The sequence below is a fragment of the Lutra lutra genome, chromosome 8 (assembly GCF_902655055.1).
Source record: "Lutra lutra chromosome 8, mLutLut1.2, whole genome shotgun sequence".
Taxonomy (NCBI): Eukaryota; Metazoa; Chordata; class Mammalia; order Carnivora; family Mustelidae; genus Lutra; species Lutra lutra.
In genome coordinates, this window is record NC_062285.1 from 55,488,515 (window position 1) to 55,503,441 (window position 14,927).

General features: G+C 55.8%; 1 protein-coding gene across 4 annotated transcripts in view; it reads left to right on the top strand.

Moving 5' to 3' along the window:
• SP7 (Sp7 transcription factor) overlaps positions 1–14,551 on the top strand; it is a 35,530-nt gene extending 20,979 nt beyond the window's left edge. For 2 of the 4 annotated variants that reach the window (XM_047743392.1, XM_047743391.1), the window contains exons 2-4: positions 6,110–6,333; positions 6,833–6,860; positions 11,658–14,551. In XM_047743392.1, coding sequence (XP_047599348.1) covers positions 6,840–6,860; positions 11,658–12,932 — 1,296 coding nt within the window. In that variant the 5' untranslated portion in view covers positions 6,110–6,333; positions 6,833–6,839 and the 3' untranslated portion in view covers positions 12,933–14,551. The remainder of the gene's footprint in view (positions 1–6,109; positions 6,334–6,832; positions 6,861–11,657) is intronic. The other 2 variants (XM_047743393.1, XM_047743394.1) reach the window with 2 other exon arrangements.
• The last annotated feature ends 376 nt before the right edge of the window (positions 14,552–14,927 follow it).

The window sequence follows — 14,927 nt, forward strand, 5'->3', positions numbered from 1 at the left end:
CAGACTCCAGGTTATATAGTTTTACAAAGGGCCATGTCCTCGAGATGACCAGAGTCTTAATTCAATGCTACCCATGTGAGACACCCACCCAAGGCATGTTCCCTTGTTCCGAAATCAGGTCTCAAGTCTTCCCTTTCCCTTCTTTTTGTCTCCTACTATTCTTGTTCCTTCCCTTCTAATAGCACTTCTCTTTACTTTTTTTTTTTAATTTTTAAAAAAGTTGCATTTATTCAAGTAATCTTTATACCCAGCATGGGGCTCGAACTTAGGACCCTGAGATCAAGAGTCTCCCGCTATTCTGACAGAGCCAGCCCTGTGCCCCAGAATGTCTCTTTCTGATTCTGATCAGCCTTGCCTGGAATTGCTGTATTATCTCAGGACTCAAACATCAACTAGGAAAGCCAAGGCTCAGGGCAGATGGGAGCCAGGACTAGCACCTGGAGTCCTGCCTTGCAGCCTTGGTGCTGGAAGAAGGGATGGGGAGACCCAGCAGAGAGTGAGGGAGTTGCGGTAGGCATATATCATGTAAATGTGTATACGTATGTGTTGGGGAGGGGAGCCCCTCTTCCAAGCTCTGTGCAGAGTTTGCCGGCCTCTTGAAAGCTTCCCTTTTGCCCTGTGTTCTCAGCTTTGTCTCCTAGAATTGGATCCTCTTCCCCAGGCACCCTGAGCCTAGGCTCAGAATGCTCCATCAAAGAACAGAACAGTAGCCCTGTCCCCAAATCCCCCAAACCAAGGAGCAATTTCCCTGGTCACCACCTCCATTGCTTTTGGAGGGCCCTACCAGATTGGAGGCTGTCCCCCAGGGCCTCTTATCTCTCTCTCCACCATCTGTTCCCTTCCCCCCAGTGTCTCCTTTTGTCTTCCAGTTTCCCTGTCTCTCAGTGCCTTCTTCCTTCCTGTCCCCTCTGTGTTCTCTGTCACTGGTGTCTCTCCTGGAGACAAGGGCTGGGCCTGGGTGCTTGGGGGAGGGGGGGGCGGGCAGTGGCCAGACCAGGGGCCCGGGACATGAGCGCAACTTTCCAAGCTTCTCTTCCAGGCCCCTGTGGTTGGGGAGCTCCACAGAGGGAGGGATGAGTCATCGGGCCACAGAGCAGGGGGGGTCTGGGTGGGGGTGGGGATGCCAGGGTTCCCCAGGGCCAGGGAGTTCGCTGGGGCATCCGGGTCTCTCAGCTCTGGAGGATACAGGGAGTAAAGGATCTTTGAGTTCCCCCAAGGGTACACTAGAGGTTGCTACACTGGCAGGAGTTGCAAGCAGCAGTTTGTGGGACCGGCAGTGCCCTCCACATCACCCTTTTCCCCAGATTCCTGTGGGAAGAGGGTTCCTAAATTCCCTCTGGGAGACTTCAGGGGACTTTAGAGCTGTACAGTTGTGATGCTAGGCCCTGCGTGTATGTGTGCGATGTCTGCCATGTGCATAAACGTGTGTACTGAGGGAAGTCTATGTGCATCCCCGGCTGGGAGGGTATTCGAGGGGACTGTGAGTCTGTTTGCGTGCGTGCATTCTGCTGTGTGCGTTCTTGTGATGAGGGGTTAGGCCAAGTACCTTAGTATAAACATCCATTTCCATTGGAAAAAATATATGTATATATTTATATATTTATATTTATATAAAATCAGTGTGTATCAGTGTGTGTGCCTGCTGATTATTCAGCTGACCCTTGAGCAACATGGGTTAGAACTGTGTGGGTTCACTTACACACCCATTTTTTAACAGGACAGTACGAAAATATTTTTTATTTTTTATTTTTTTATTTTTATTTTTTTTAAGATTTTATTTATTTATTTGACAGAGAGAGACCACAGGTAGACAGAGAGGCAGGCAGAGAGAGAGAGGGAAGCAGGCTCCCCGCTGAGCAGAGAGCCCGACGCGGGACCCGATCCCAGGACCCTGAGATCATGACCCGAGCCGAAGGCAGTGGCTCAACCCACCGAGCCACCCAGGCGCCCTATATTTTCTTTTTTAAAAGATTTCATTTATTTATTTGACAGAGAGAGGGATCACAAGTAGGCAGAGCAGCAGGCAGAAAGAGAGGGGGAAGCAGGCTCCCTGCTGAGCAGAGAGCCCAATGTGGGGCTCGATCCCAGGTCCCTGAGATCATGACCTGAGCCAAACTAGAGGCTTAACCCACTGAGCCACCCAGGTGCCCCCAAAATGTATTTTCTCTTTTTAAAAAAGATTTTATTTATTTATTTTTAATTTACTTTATTTTTTAAAAGATTTTATTTATTTATTTGATAGAGATCACAAGTAGGCTGAGAGAGAGGGGGAAGCAGGCTCACCACTGAGAAGAGAGCCCGATGCAGGGCTGGATCCCAGGACTCTGGGATCATGACCTGAGCCTAAGGCAGAGGCCTAACCCACTGAGCCACCCAGGCGCCCCAGGATTTTATTTATTTATTTGCCAGAGAGAGACACAGAGGGAGAGAGGGAACACAAGCAGGGGGAGTCGGAGAGAGAGAAAGAGGCTTCCGGCAGAGCAGGGAGCCTGATGTGGGGCTTGATCCCAGCACCCTGGGATCATGACCTGAGCTGAAGGCAGACACTTAACCAACTGAGCCACCCAGGCGCCTCCTATTTCTCTTTCTGATGGTTTTCTTAATAACATCTTTTCTCTAGATTATTTTATTGTAAGAATACTGTATATAATAGGACGTACAAAATACACGTTAACCAACCATGCTATGTAAGGCTTATGTTATACATTATGTTATGTATAACTATGTTATGTAAGATTTCTAGTCAACGGTAGGCTGTTAGTAGTTAAGTTTTGGAGGATCAAAAGTTATATTCTGATCTTCAACTGTGAAGGGACTGGCACCCCAGCCCTTGCATTATTCAAGGGTCAAAATATATATATATTCGTAATTCAGTGCATGCGCAAGAGTGTCTCTCAAAGTGTGTCACTGTTAGGTATGTATTAGAGTGTGTGTCCATCTCTATTTCAGGGCTTTGATGGTTGTTCACTGGTGATTCTAGGGTAGCCAAACCTTCTATAACAACAACAGGAAAGGGTTAGGAGTCCCTTTGGTATAGGGCTATCAGCAGGAGCCCAGCCTAGGAGGGTGGAAGGAGGGCCTTGGGTGTGAAAGAAGGCAGCTTCCCTGAGGAGAAGGGGGCTAGAACCTTCCCACCCTGGCCAGTTTTCACTGTGTCTCTAGCTCACCCCATCCCGCCCCCCGAACTTCCCAAAAGATCCCAAACCATTAGAGAGAACCAAAGCAGGTTCCAGAGTCAACCCCTCTAACCTAGAAATCCCACCCTGATCCTTCTAGGGGAGGGAGTGAAGGGAGCGGTCCCTGTGGTTCAGCCCAGTCCTGGGGTTGAGAGATCAGAGAGGCATCATCCCACCCCTTCCTTCAGGGGCGTCCATCTCAGAGCTCAGCATCTGGGTGGCCATGGGCGGAGGCTGAGGGGCCCCCAGGGTGGTGGGGGGTGGTGGATAGAAACCAGATGCCTAGGGGGTTTATACTGGAAGGACCAGAGCCGCAGCCTCTACCCGCCCCTGCCACATGGCGCCTCTGTCTGGGCTGCCCCACCCCCTGGGAGGCTGGGCTGAGGGAGGCCTGCAAGGGTGGAGGCAGGTCCTTGGTCAGTGTTCCCAGTTTCTGCCCTTAGCCCCTGGGGGCACTGGGAATGGGGTGTGGGGGTCTGAACCCAGGAATACCAGGTCCTCAGCTGGGCAGTAGGACTATCTTTAAAAAGGGTGTGGAAGAAGTCAGAACCCAGGGTCCCAAGGGAGGCAGCTGGGGGCTTTAGGCAACCTCTCTGCCTGGCTTTGGCACTGACCTTTGGGAGGGGCCTCTGTGCCCAGGCACTAGCCTTTTGGGGGTAACACATCAGGGACTCTTGGCTCTCATATTTCTGGGAACCTTGCTCCTTCCCAGGTAGGATTAGGGATAAGGCCCCCAAGGGAAGTGGAGAAGGTTGGCCTTCTGTGCCCCCCCACCCCCTCTCCCCAACCCTGCACCTCCATTCATCCTGCCTTGTTTTCTATCCAGTCTCTTCCTTTCTTCCCCAATCTAAGCTGAGCTCCAATCCCTTCTCTCACCTGCCCCCTCTTCTCTATTCTGGAGTCTTGACTTTTCTCCTCTGCCTCAGTTGCTTGCCCAATCTAACTGTTCTCAGGCTTTTCTGCTGGCTGTGTAGTAATTTCTCTAAAGCTTCCCCTTCCTCCTAGCTTCTGAGTGGGGGCCCCAGAAATCCATCTGCCACCTCAGCCTTGGATGCCCCCACCAGGGGGAGACTGGGAGGTCATGGGGACACCCCACCACGGGCACTTCCTCTTGGGCAGACGGGTGGGGTGGCCCGTGTAATCATCGGACACAATTATGCGCTATTTATACTCCATCCCCACCCCCCACCTGCCCTGCTGCTTAACCCTCTGCCTCCTCCAGACCTGGCCAGGCCTCCGGCTATTTTCTCTGTCCTGTCCTTCCAAGCCAATTGTCTCTATCTTTGTTCCTCTGGGCCTGTTTCTTTTCCTTTTCCTTTTTTTCCCCCAACTCTCTCTGTTTTTTTTAAAGCCAAGCAGCACCTGGTCTACTGTGGCCCTCTTGTCTCTTTCTCTTTTTATATCCCACAGCATCTCTTCTGAGTCTCTTGATTATTTTATTTGTTCTGTATATCTCTGGGTCTTTCTGATTTTTTTTTTCTCCTTATTTTCCATTTGTCAGCTAGTCACCCTAGTTCCCTGACCCTTTCCGCAAATGCTGGGCCCACAGGATTCCTTGGGGGAATTCACATCATGGGGCTGGAGTCCAAATGACTGGTCCTGAACTTTGATCCTGGCAGCTGGTTAAAGGCACTTAACCCTCCCTGGACCTCCAGGTTGCTCATCCTTCCTCCCCACCTTTTCATCGTTGAGACCAAAAGGAGCAGGGAGGTGGGCACGCAAGGGAGAAAGTGAGGGAACTGAGTTGGGAAGTGAGGGAAGTAGGGAAGGACAGGTCTCCTTTCCTCTGATGGACCGGGCTAAGAGGGGCTGAGGGTTATGTTGGGGAGTAACTTCCAAAGCAGCTGCAGCTGGCTGGGCTCCTCTGTGGGAGAGACACCCCTCACTGGTGACCTGGGCTCCTCTTTCCCAGAAACTGATCTTAGGACCCAGATTTCAGTTCATAAACTTTTTGGGTCTCCCTCTCCCAACCTAGTTAACCTTCCTTCTTTTCTTCCCCGTTTCAACGAGAAGTCACTTTTGGGAAGTCCTGCTGCAGCTCTAACTTCAGTTCTGCCTGCTGCAAGAGGGCATTGATGCATGGCAATGACAAAGGGAACTGGGGGCTCCCTCCCAGGAGAGCAAGACCGCTTAGAACTATCCAGCAAAGGATGGAGATTTGATGTGTGGCCAAGAGGAGCCGAGGGATGGTAACTGGCAAGGAATAATGGAGACCAGGGCTTATCTTTTTGGGAGTTAATCCAAAGGGGCTAGGCTCGGGCAGGATGACTTGATCCAATGACCTTCCACTTCCGCCCTCCCTCCTGCACCTTCAATTTTTCTTGAATCGGAAGATCCAGGTTCTGTCCCACAAAGGGAGGTAGGCCTAGGTACTACTTTCTAGGAGTGAAACTGAGGCATTGGAAAGAAGACTGGGGAACCCCTGAGCCTGTGCCAAGCCCTCCTCCCATTTTCCATCCCTCTTCCAGGCCTTGCTCTTCAACCTACCTCAGTGACCCTAAAAGTTAGGCAGCTGAAGCCTCCACCCGGAGGACAGCCTCCCTCCTGTCTCTCACCGCATGTGCGCGCGCGTACACACACACACACACACACACACACACACACTGTTCTCCTGATCTAGAGGTGGGTGACTGGAGAAGCAAGCGTCTCTGCGGTCAGCTCCAGGGTGGGGGGGGTGTGCCCCTCCAGCCATGTCACCGTGCTCATGTGTGTGTGAGTTTGTCTGTGTCCATTCATGACAGCGGCCGTGGCCGTGTGGGCAGCGCCGTGTGTGCAGACGTGTGTGTTGATCATCCTGTGTTTGTCCATGAGTGTGTATGTCAGTGTGTTCCAGTCTCTCTGTGTGAGTGTCGTCCCCAATCCCCCATCCCCCCCCTGGATCTCTAATTAGTGGTTTGGGGTTTGTTCCTTTTCCCTCCTGTTCCTTCCCTCAGCGGCGGCGGCCTCAGCAGCAGTAGGAGAGCGGCGGCGGCGGCAGCCAGGACTCTGGAGTCAAGAGTAGGACTGTAGGATCGCAGCCTGAGTGGGAACAGGAGTGGAGCTGGCCTGGGAGAGGAGTGCAGCCCTCAAGGGGCCCTGAGGCCACCCCTTGCCCGAATTCCCACTGCCAGACCTCCAGGGAGGAGAGACCCAGGACACCCAGCCCCAGAGCCCCCAGGTACATGACACCGGGGAGCCCCGGGAGGGGTTCCTTCGGATGGCTTGGGGATTGCCGGGGGCGGGGCGGGGTGTGGGACACCTGGGCCCACTGTCCCTTCAACCCTCCCCCTCAGCACCCCCCAGGACACCCTGACAACTTGCCCATGGCCCTACCCTCCTCCTGCTTCCACCCCTTCCCTGGAACCCTGTTTCTCCTCTCCCGCCCAGATCCCTTCTTTGGGGAGCTCAGCAAATGGAGCAGGAAATTTGGACCCTCTGCCTCCCTCTCTCGCCCTGCTCATTGGATCCGGAGCCTTCTCCGCTGGGAAAGCTGTAATTAGAGGGTGGATCCCTACAGACAGAGAGCAGCCCCCCCACCCCCCACCCCCCAGTCCCTTCTAACTTTAGATCTCTTCTCTCCCATTCTCCCATTCTCCCTCCCTCTCCCTCTCCCTCTCTTTCTCCCCTGCTCGGCTGGCTCTCTCCATCTGCCTGGCTCCTTGGGACCCGTTCCCCAGCCTCAGGATGGCGTCCTCCCTGCTTGAGGTAACTGCCCCCACCTCCCCCACCAGGACACCAGCGACAGTCCTAATGGCCCTAATCCCTGCCCGCTCCATCCCTCCTCCCAACTCACACAGACAGTGGCTGGGGTGCTTGTCACTTCTAGGGTCCCTCTGATGAGGAGAGAGGACAGGGCTCAGAGGGGGGAGCAGAGGGCAGGAGGTAGAGTTGGAGAGAGTGGGGCCAGGGGTCAGAGAGCAGTCAAAGGAAGATGAGAGGGGCCAGGTCAGAAGAAGGCACAGACCTCTGAGGTCCGCCCTGCATGCCAACCCTGAGGAGTGGACAGGGATGGAGAGAGGAGGAAGAGGAGGGCTGGGAGAGAGGCCAGCCATGGCAGACCATGGGAGAGAGTGAGAGGGCTCGTGGAGTGGGCACTGGGCTACAATGGGCTCCGAGTGCCTTGGGGGTCCCGTCTTGTCTCCGGGAGCTCCTAGCCTGAGCCTGAGCTGCAGCTGGTCTGGTTCGTAGGTGGGCAGGGGCTGGGCCTCTGGGCCAGTGTGTGTAGAGGAAGAGGTGAGCTCTGAGAGAGGGGAAAAGGGCGGCCCGTGCATGTGGGGGGGCTGACCAAGGCACTGGGCCCGGGCCTGAGAGGGAACCCAGGAGGAGGGCCAGGGTCTGAGGCCGCCTGCCCGGCTCACAAATATTTAGCTTTCAGCCAAAGACAAACTCAGCTCTATTTTGGGAGTGGGAGGCTCCAGGGTGGCCTGGGCCACTTCCCCTACAGGCTGGGACCCCAGCATCCCTTGCTTTTGGCACTGGGGATGGAAGGATCTAGGGTACCGTGGAGGTCAGGTTTGGGGGTTTGAAGAGATCACTGACTCTACCAGGGGTTCTGGGGGACTCCAGGTGCATAGTTGGAAAGGAAGGACTCAGAGCCACTCAGAGCCACTTAGTACATCCTGAGTTCTCCTTGCTTCTGAGTCTCTGACTCTGTTTCTCTGTCATCATCACTGTCCTGCTTTCTGGGTCCTTCCACAGGAATTTGGAGCCAGAGAGCCTTCCCTACAGGTCTTCCAGCTTCAGGAGCCCCTCAGAACCCCCCATCTCTGTTCCCAGGGCCCTAGCTCATGTCCCGGGGGGTGATGGGCCAAACGGGAAGCCAACTCACTCGGCCTGTAGGAGGGGTGTGTGTGAGACGGAGTGGGCATCTTTTGGCACCTGTGCTCACTGGCCTGGGTGGAAGTGTTAGGACATAAGGCACGCACAGCTGGCTTTGTGAGGGCACAGGCGTGTGTGTCTGTGGAGCAGCTGGGCCTTGTGAGCATCTGTTGGTCCAAGCGTGGACTGGTATGTGTGTGGAAAGCTGGGAATGGTGAGTTTGTGACTGAGTCTGAGGGAATGGCAGGCAAGGCAGTGGGGGTGGACACGATGCCCCTCGTCACTGCTCTGTGTCCATTCCGGGGTCCCAGGCGTGGGGCTCTGCCTCCTGCTGCACTGAGGGCACATTGCTATGCCACCCCCCATCAGACTCTATACTGAGCCACCATTGAAACCCTGAGGTTGGTCTTCAGGAAGCTTCAGGACCAAGGCACATGGACATTCCAGGGCCATCCAGGGCAGGGGCAATGTCAGTGGGCGTGGGCACCGTGCCAGAGTTGCCAGCGTGGCACTGGGGCCTGGGGGAGGGGCTGGCCTGGAGGCCTGCTGGAAAGGCACAGGATTGGGGCAGACTTGGCAAGAGGAGTGTGTCCTGGTATCTGGGCCTTCATGACCCTCACTGCTGGTGAGCCGGAGATGCCCCCCACCCCAACACAAAGGCATTCCAGTCCCTCCGCCTGTTTCTCCTACTTTTGGGGCACTTGGGCCCTCAACGGTCCCCCTTCCCCACCCAGGAAGCCCTCTCCCTGGTATGCGCGGGCTCTCTGGTGGTGGAAAGAACTTGGGAGTTCCGAGAGGGAAGCAGCTGCTGCCCGATGAGAGGCTCACCTGGGAAGATGAGCTGCAGGGGGAGAGGCAGGAGGGAGAAATGGGGGTGAGGGCCGGGTGGGGACGGAGAACTGGAAGTGGGGAGGACCCAACAACGAACAACACGGGCGGAGGCAGAAAGTGTAGAATGGGCACCCGGGAATTTGGGTGCCCAGAGTGGAGGGCCAGCAGGCCCTCGGGTGTACAGTCAGCTTCAGCGGGAGGTCAGCTGGGCACTGTGAGCTCCCTGGAGAAAGGGGGCCGCCTTCCCTGGCCGGGCTGCCTAAACGAGTGAGAGAGCTGGGACAGCTCCTCGTTCTTTCTCTGGAGACGCCTCAGTACTTTCAGCCTGCTTTTATTGTTTCAGCGGAAGGTGGGGTGGAGGTAGGAAGGAGGGACTGGAAGGAGGGACTCCAGGGCCCCTGGGAAAGGAATACAGACAGGTATGGGGGGGCGCATAGGTAGGAGCCTGTCAGGAGCACACAAGCAGCAGGAGAAGGAAACTGAGGCTGAGGTGAACCTAGCCAGGTGCCCAGTTCTTGGCCTCCAGAACCTGTCTGAGCGAGTCCGGTCTTGCTCCCCCTTCCCTGCCTTCAGGGTCCCTGGGGGCCTCTGCTCCAGGGCCGGGGTCTCCTGTTGGCCTGGGGCTGCATGCCTTCTTTCACCCCTCCTTCCCTTTCCCCAGCTGGGTGGGGTCCCTGGGCTTGGCTGAGGCCCCTGTGGCCACAGTGTGAGGGCCGGGCGGGGGGGTGGGGGTGGGGGGGGACGGCGTCGGCGTTTTTAAAAATAAACCGACCGCAGGGAAACCAACGGAGCCGGGCTGGGCCGAGGGGGAGAAGCGGTCAGGGGGAGAAGGAGGGAGGAGTGGCCTGGTCTGGGGGTTTTCTGGGGCCCAGCATCATGGTGGTTTTCTCTTAGGTAGGAGATCTGTCTTCGTCCTCCTCCTCCCCCTCTTCTGTTTTCTTCCTTCTCTCTCTCCCTCTCTGTTTTCCTCTGCCTTCCTAGCCCAGGCTCTCTCCATCACCTCTTTGTTTATTCTGCTTTCCTCTCTCTCCGTGCCCTTTGTTTTTTCACCTTTCTGCTCTTTTGGGTTTCTGCCCATTTCTGCCCCTTAATGCTAGTTTTCCCCTCTGTTCCCCCTCCCCCACCCCTGGGGCTTTTTCTTCTGTGCCTCACCCTGTGCAAGGGTCCTTTGCTCTCTGCCTCTCTCCTTCGCATTTCGTGGTTTTACCTTTCCATTAGGCTTTAAGTCCTGCCCCACCAGCTACCCTGCCTCAGCTTACCCTCTGCTTGGGAGACCAGAGACTCCAGGGAAACTTTGGCTAGGGAGGACCCACGGCTTTTCCCATAGCTGAATTTCAGGAAGGTTTTGTTGGCTCAAATTTGGGAGTCTGTGGGGTCGACAGGACCTCAGAAAGAGGTGACTGGGCCAGGGAGCAGCGTTTTTGCCCTTGGGGAGCAGTGCAGGAATGATGAGGGCAGAGGCCCCTTGCCACAACCTTAAAACCCGATATAGCTGTAGGTTTGTTCATACACACACACACACAGACACACAGACACACACACACACACACACACACACACACACACACACACAGGCTGCTGCATGCTCAGAGGAACGAGGCAGGTCTCGGATGCTTGGGTTCTTTTTCAGCTTTACTGGGAAGACACCAGTTTTCAAGGGCCCCAGTCAGGGAACTGTATGGGGTCAGCTTTTGAGGTCATCTTTTTGGGTGGGATTCTCAGTGATGGAGGTCTGTACCAGCCAGGGATTCTGGAAGTTATCTCCTCCTGGTGTGTCTTGAGACTCACCCAGGGAGGGGCACCATGTGCTCCCAAGGGATGGGCATCTCAGGGTGATTTGGCCTTGTAGCAGCAGCATGGTGGGAATTAAGGGCTTTTCGTGCTTCTCAAAGAGCCCCATGCCCCACGTCTATGTATCTTCCTCCACGCACGGTGCTGGAAGGGTGATGAGAGACCAGCTATGTGTGTAGGCTACATGTTAGGGGACACTGGACATGGCGGGGTATGGCTGGGAGCCAATATCTTAGCCATCCCAATTCCTGGGCCTGGAGGGGTGTGAGGACTTCAGGCTCCTCCAGCCTTCCCAAAGGGATACCAGCCGGCTCCACGAAGCAGGAGGTGCCCACTGCCCTCTTGAAAGACATTCTTGCCTCAGCCACAGTCCTGGCTTGGCGGCAGCTCTGTTCCCTCTCAATGTCCCAGTGTCTCCACATCGCTCCCTCTTGCTCCCCAGCCCTACAATCCCTGCCAAGAGATTCTTTACCAGGGACATGAGGCTGTGGCCTCAGGGAGACCAGGCCACTCGCTGCCTTAGTTAAGAGCTGAAGCAGAGACAGGAGTGGAATATGGGGTAAAGCTGAGCAAATCTGGAGTGGGGGCAACTGCGGTCCTCTAATTTTCTTCCCATGTTACTCTTTGAACCGCATCTTTCCTCTCCAAGTCTCTGACCATGGCCTCCGCTCTGAACCCATTTCCAGGGATAGGACCCCTAATTCTCCCCTCACCTATGTCCTGCATCCATTCCTGGCTCTTCTCACGGTTATTTAAGAAGCATCTCCTGTTCCTCTGAGTCGCCCCTCCCTCCCCCGGCACCCCAGCAACTCCACAGTGAAGTCTGCATCCTGGACTGGGTTGCTAGGCTGCAGTCTGGACCCGGCTCTCCCCCGCCACAACTCTGACTCCGTCTGAGCTCTGCCCTGGGGCCCAGTATTCACGGGCCTGTCCTCCTCTACCTCCCATCCTCTTCGACTCCTCTTGGACCCCTTGGTTCTACTCTCCACGTCTCTAGAGTTTTGCTCTTCTTTCTGCACTTCTCCTCCTCTCCCCCTAAGCCGTGCTTCCCTCTGTCCGCAGGAGGAAGCTCACTATGGCTCCAGTCCCCTGGCCATGCTGACGGCAGCGTGCAGCAAATTTGGTGGCACCAGCCCTCTGCGGGACTCAGCGACACTGGGCAAAGCAGGCGCCAAGAAGCCATACCCTGTGGGCAGTGACCTTTCAGCCCCCAAAACCATGGGGGATGCCTACCCAGCCCCCTTTACAAGCACCAATGGGCTCCTCCCACCTGCAGGCAGTCCTCCTGCACCCACCTCGGGCTATGCCAATGACTACCCTCCTTTTCCCCATTCGTTCCCTGGGCCCACGGGCACCCAGGACCCTGGGCTACTAGTGCCCAAGGGCCACAGCTCTTCTGACTGCCTGCCCAGTGTCTACACCTCTCTGGACATGGCACACCCCTACGGCTCCTGGTACAAGGCAGGCATCCACGCAGGCATCTCACCGGGCCCAGGCAACGCTCCTACTCCTTGGTGGGACATGCACCCGGGGGGCAACTGGCTAGGTGGTGGGCAGGGCCAGGGTGATGGGCTGCAAGGGACACTGCCCACAGGTCCAGCTCAGCCTCCACTGAACCCCCAGCTGCCCACCTACCCCTCCGACTTCGCCCCCCTTAATCCAGCTCCCTACCCAGCTCCTCACCTCCTGCAGCCAGGGCCCCAGCATGTCTTGCCCCAAGACGTCTATAAACCCAAGGCAGTGAGCAACAGCGGGCAGCTGGAGGGGAGCGGTGGGGCCAAGACCCCGCGGGGGGCGGGCACCGGGGGCAGCGGCGGATACGGAGGCGGTGGAGCGGGGCGCTCGTCCTGCGACTGCCCCAACTGCCAGGAGCTTGAGCGCCTGGGGGCGGCAGCCGCTGGGCTGCGGAAGAAGCCCATCCACAGCTGCCACATCCCCGGCTGCGGCAAGGTGTACGGCAAGGCGTCGCACCTGAAGGCGCACCTGCGCTGGCACACGGGCGAGCGGCCCTTCGTCTGCAACTGGCTCTTCTGCGGCAAGCGCTTCACCCGTTCGGACGAGCTGGAGCGCCACGTGCGCACCCACACCCGGGAGAAGAAGTTCACTTGTCTGCTCTGCTCCAAGCGCTTTACCCGGAGTGACCACCTGAGCAAACACCAACGTACCCATGGCGAGCCAGGCCCGGGACCCCCTGCCAGCGGCCCCAAGGAACTGGGGGAGGGCCGCAGTGCAGGGGAAGAGGAGGCCAGTCAGACGCCCCGACCTTCAGCCTCCCCAGCACCGCCAGAGAAAGCCCCTGAAGGCAGCCCAGAGCAGAGCAACCTGCTGGAGATCTGAGCGGGGTGGAGGGTCTCCAGGCCCAGGGCTGCCTTGCCGGCCTTCCCCGGCTTCATGGACCACTGCTTGCCCCTCACCCCCTTAGCCCCATGCATGCTGCCCCTGGGGCTCTTGCCAGCTCTCCCCTGGCCCGTTTTGGGCCTGGGTGTCTCCCGGCATGCCTCTGCAGCTCACCCCTCCCTTTGCCGTGAGCCTGTTCCACAGACTGTCATCTCAGGCCCTCACCTTGTGCCTGGTTTCTGCCCTCTGGCTTCCTAAGATCTTCCCTCACCCCTGCACACAGCTTCCCTCTCCTCTGCTCTTACCACCCCATCTCATTTTCCTTCTATCTGGGCTCCTGACACTTTCTTTCTCCAGCTCACTAACTCCTTGACAAGCATCCTTCCTGCTTCCCAAGCTTATTTACCACTATTGCTTAGCTTCCAGGCTCCAGTCATCCCAGCTTCTTCTTCCACTTGCTTTCCATGCTCCAGAACGTTTTTTGTTTTTGTTTTTTTACAAACATAATGATGATGATGATGATGATGATAATTTATTGCCCCCTGGTGGCCTCTTCATTAGGGACCAGAGTTAGGGGGATTGGGGTTAGTGACCTGGCAGGGAGCAGGGTGCCAAGAAGGGGGCAGACCAGTGGGGATCTGATCCCAAAGATGGGGTGACCCCAGGGTCAGGGAGGCTGCCCCCAGGCCTGTATATTTAACCCCTATGTTCCAAGAGAAATGAATACTAATAATAATAATTCTATTTATCTAAGTTATGATGACAGGTCAGGTAGAGTGAGCTGGGGAGGGAAGGAGGTCCATTTCTGCTATGGAAAATTTTAGCTAAGTGTATCTCGGTATAGAAAAAGTGTTAGTGGAGATCTTGTTAATAGAATTTCTATCATCAGGGTCTCAGTTAATGGGGTTTCTCTTTTAATAGAATCTCTGCTAATAGGGTTCGTTAGCTAGATCTCTGTTAAAGAGTTGATGGGCTGTCTCTCAATTAGGGAATCCCCCATATTCCCAGCCCCAGCCAGAAGCTGTGAAACCTCAAGTCCTATGGAGGGGAGGACTGGAATGTACCCCAGCTTCCTTGACCCCAGAGCAGGTTCTTCCACTGCCCCTCCCATGACACCGTGACCCCATCAGGCTAATCCCTTGTTGCCATGGTTACGGAGAGCTTGCAGCTGCCATCCTAGACCTGCTCTTTGGGGAAGCCCACCTAACAGGAAGAGCACACTGGTTTGGAGGTGCCTGTCCTGGAGAATAGGTGGGGAAGGCTTTCTCTGGGATCACATTCAAATAAATCAAGTATTTATTGAGTGCCTATTTTTTACAAGGCACTGCTAGGCTGGTGCCTAGAAACCACGAGAAAGAAGAATTTATAGAGCTAGGAGGACAGAGGTCCCCAATTTGATTTGGGGGATTGCATCCCCAGGCCCCCAACCAGGGACTTCCAATGCTCCCAACTCCAACTCTGGTGACTTTTAAAGCCGCTTCGTGCCTTTGAATGCCTTTCCTGTGACTTTGGATCCTCCTTTCCTATCTCCTGCTCCCTCAAGGCCCCAAGTTAAAGGGTTAAAGCCGCTGGAGCTTGGGGAGAGGGTAATATTGTGGAAGGGAAAGGATCATGCCCTCATGGAGTCTTTTTGTTTTTTATTATTATTATTATTTAATAAAAATTTCGATTTTAAATTTTGTGCTGGTGAGAAAAGAGAAAGAGGAAGGAAGAAGAGTGAGCCACAGGATTTTTCTTTGGCAAATTGGAGACTCCCCACGGGCATCCTATCCTGCACGTTGGCACACTGTGCCTGCGGCAGAACCCTCGGTCGGCCAGGCCCTCGGGCTGAGGTCAGTCAGTGTTCGAACGCCCAGAGCTCCCCGTCGAGTTGGGAAGGCCGGGAGGAGTTTCCTTCCCCGGCTCTCTCCCGGTCTCTGCTTCCCGACCCGGGCCGGGGTAGGGCCCCGCAGTCGCGGCGCGGACTACCGCGCGGCCCCGAGCGGGTCCCGGCGG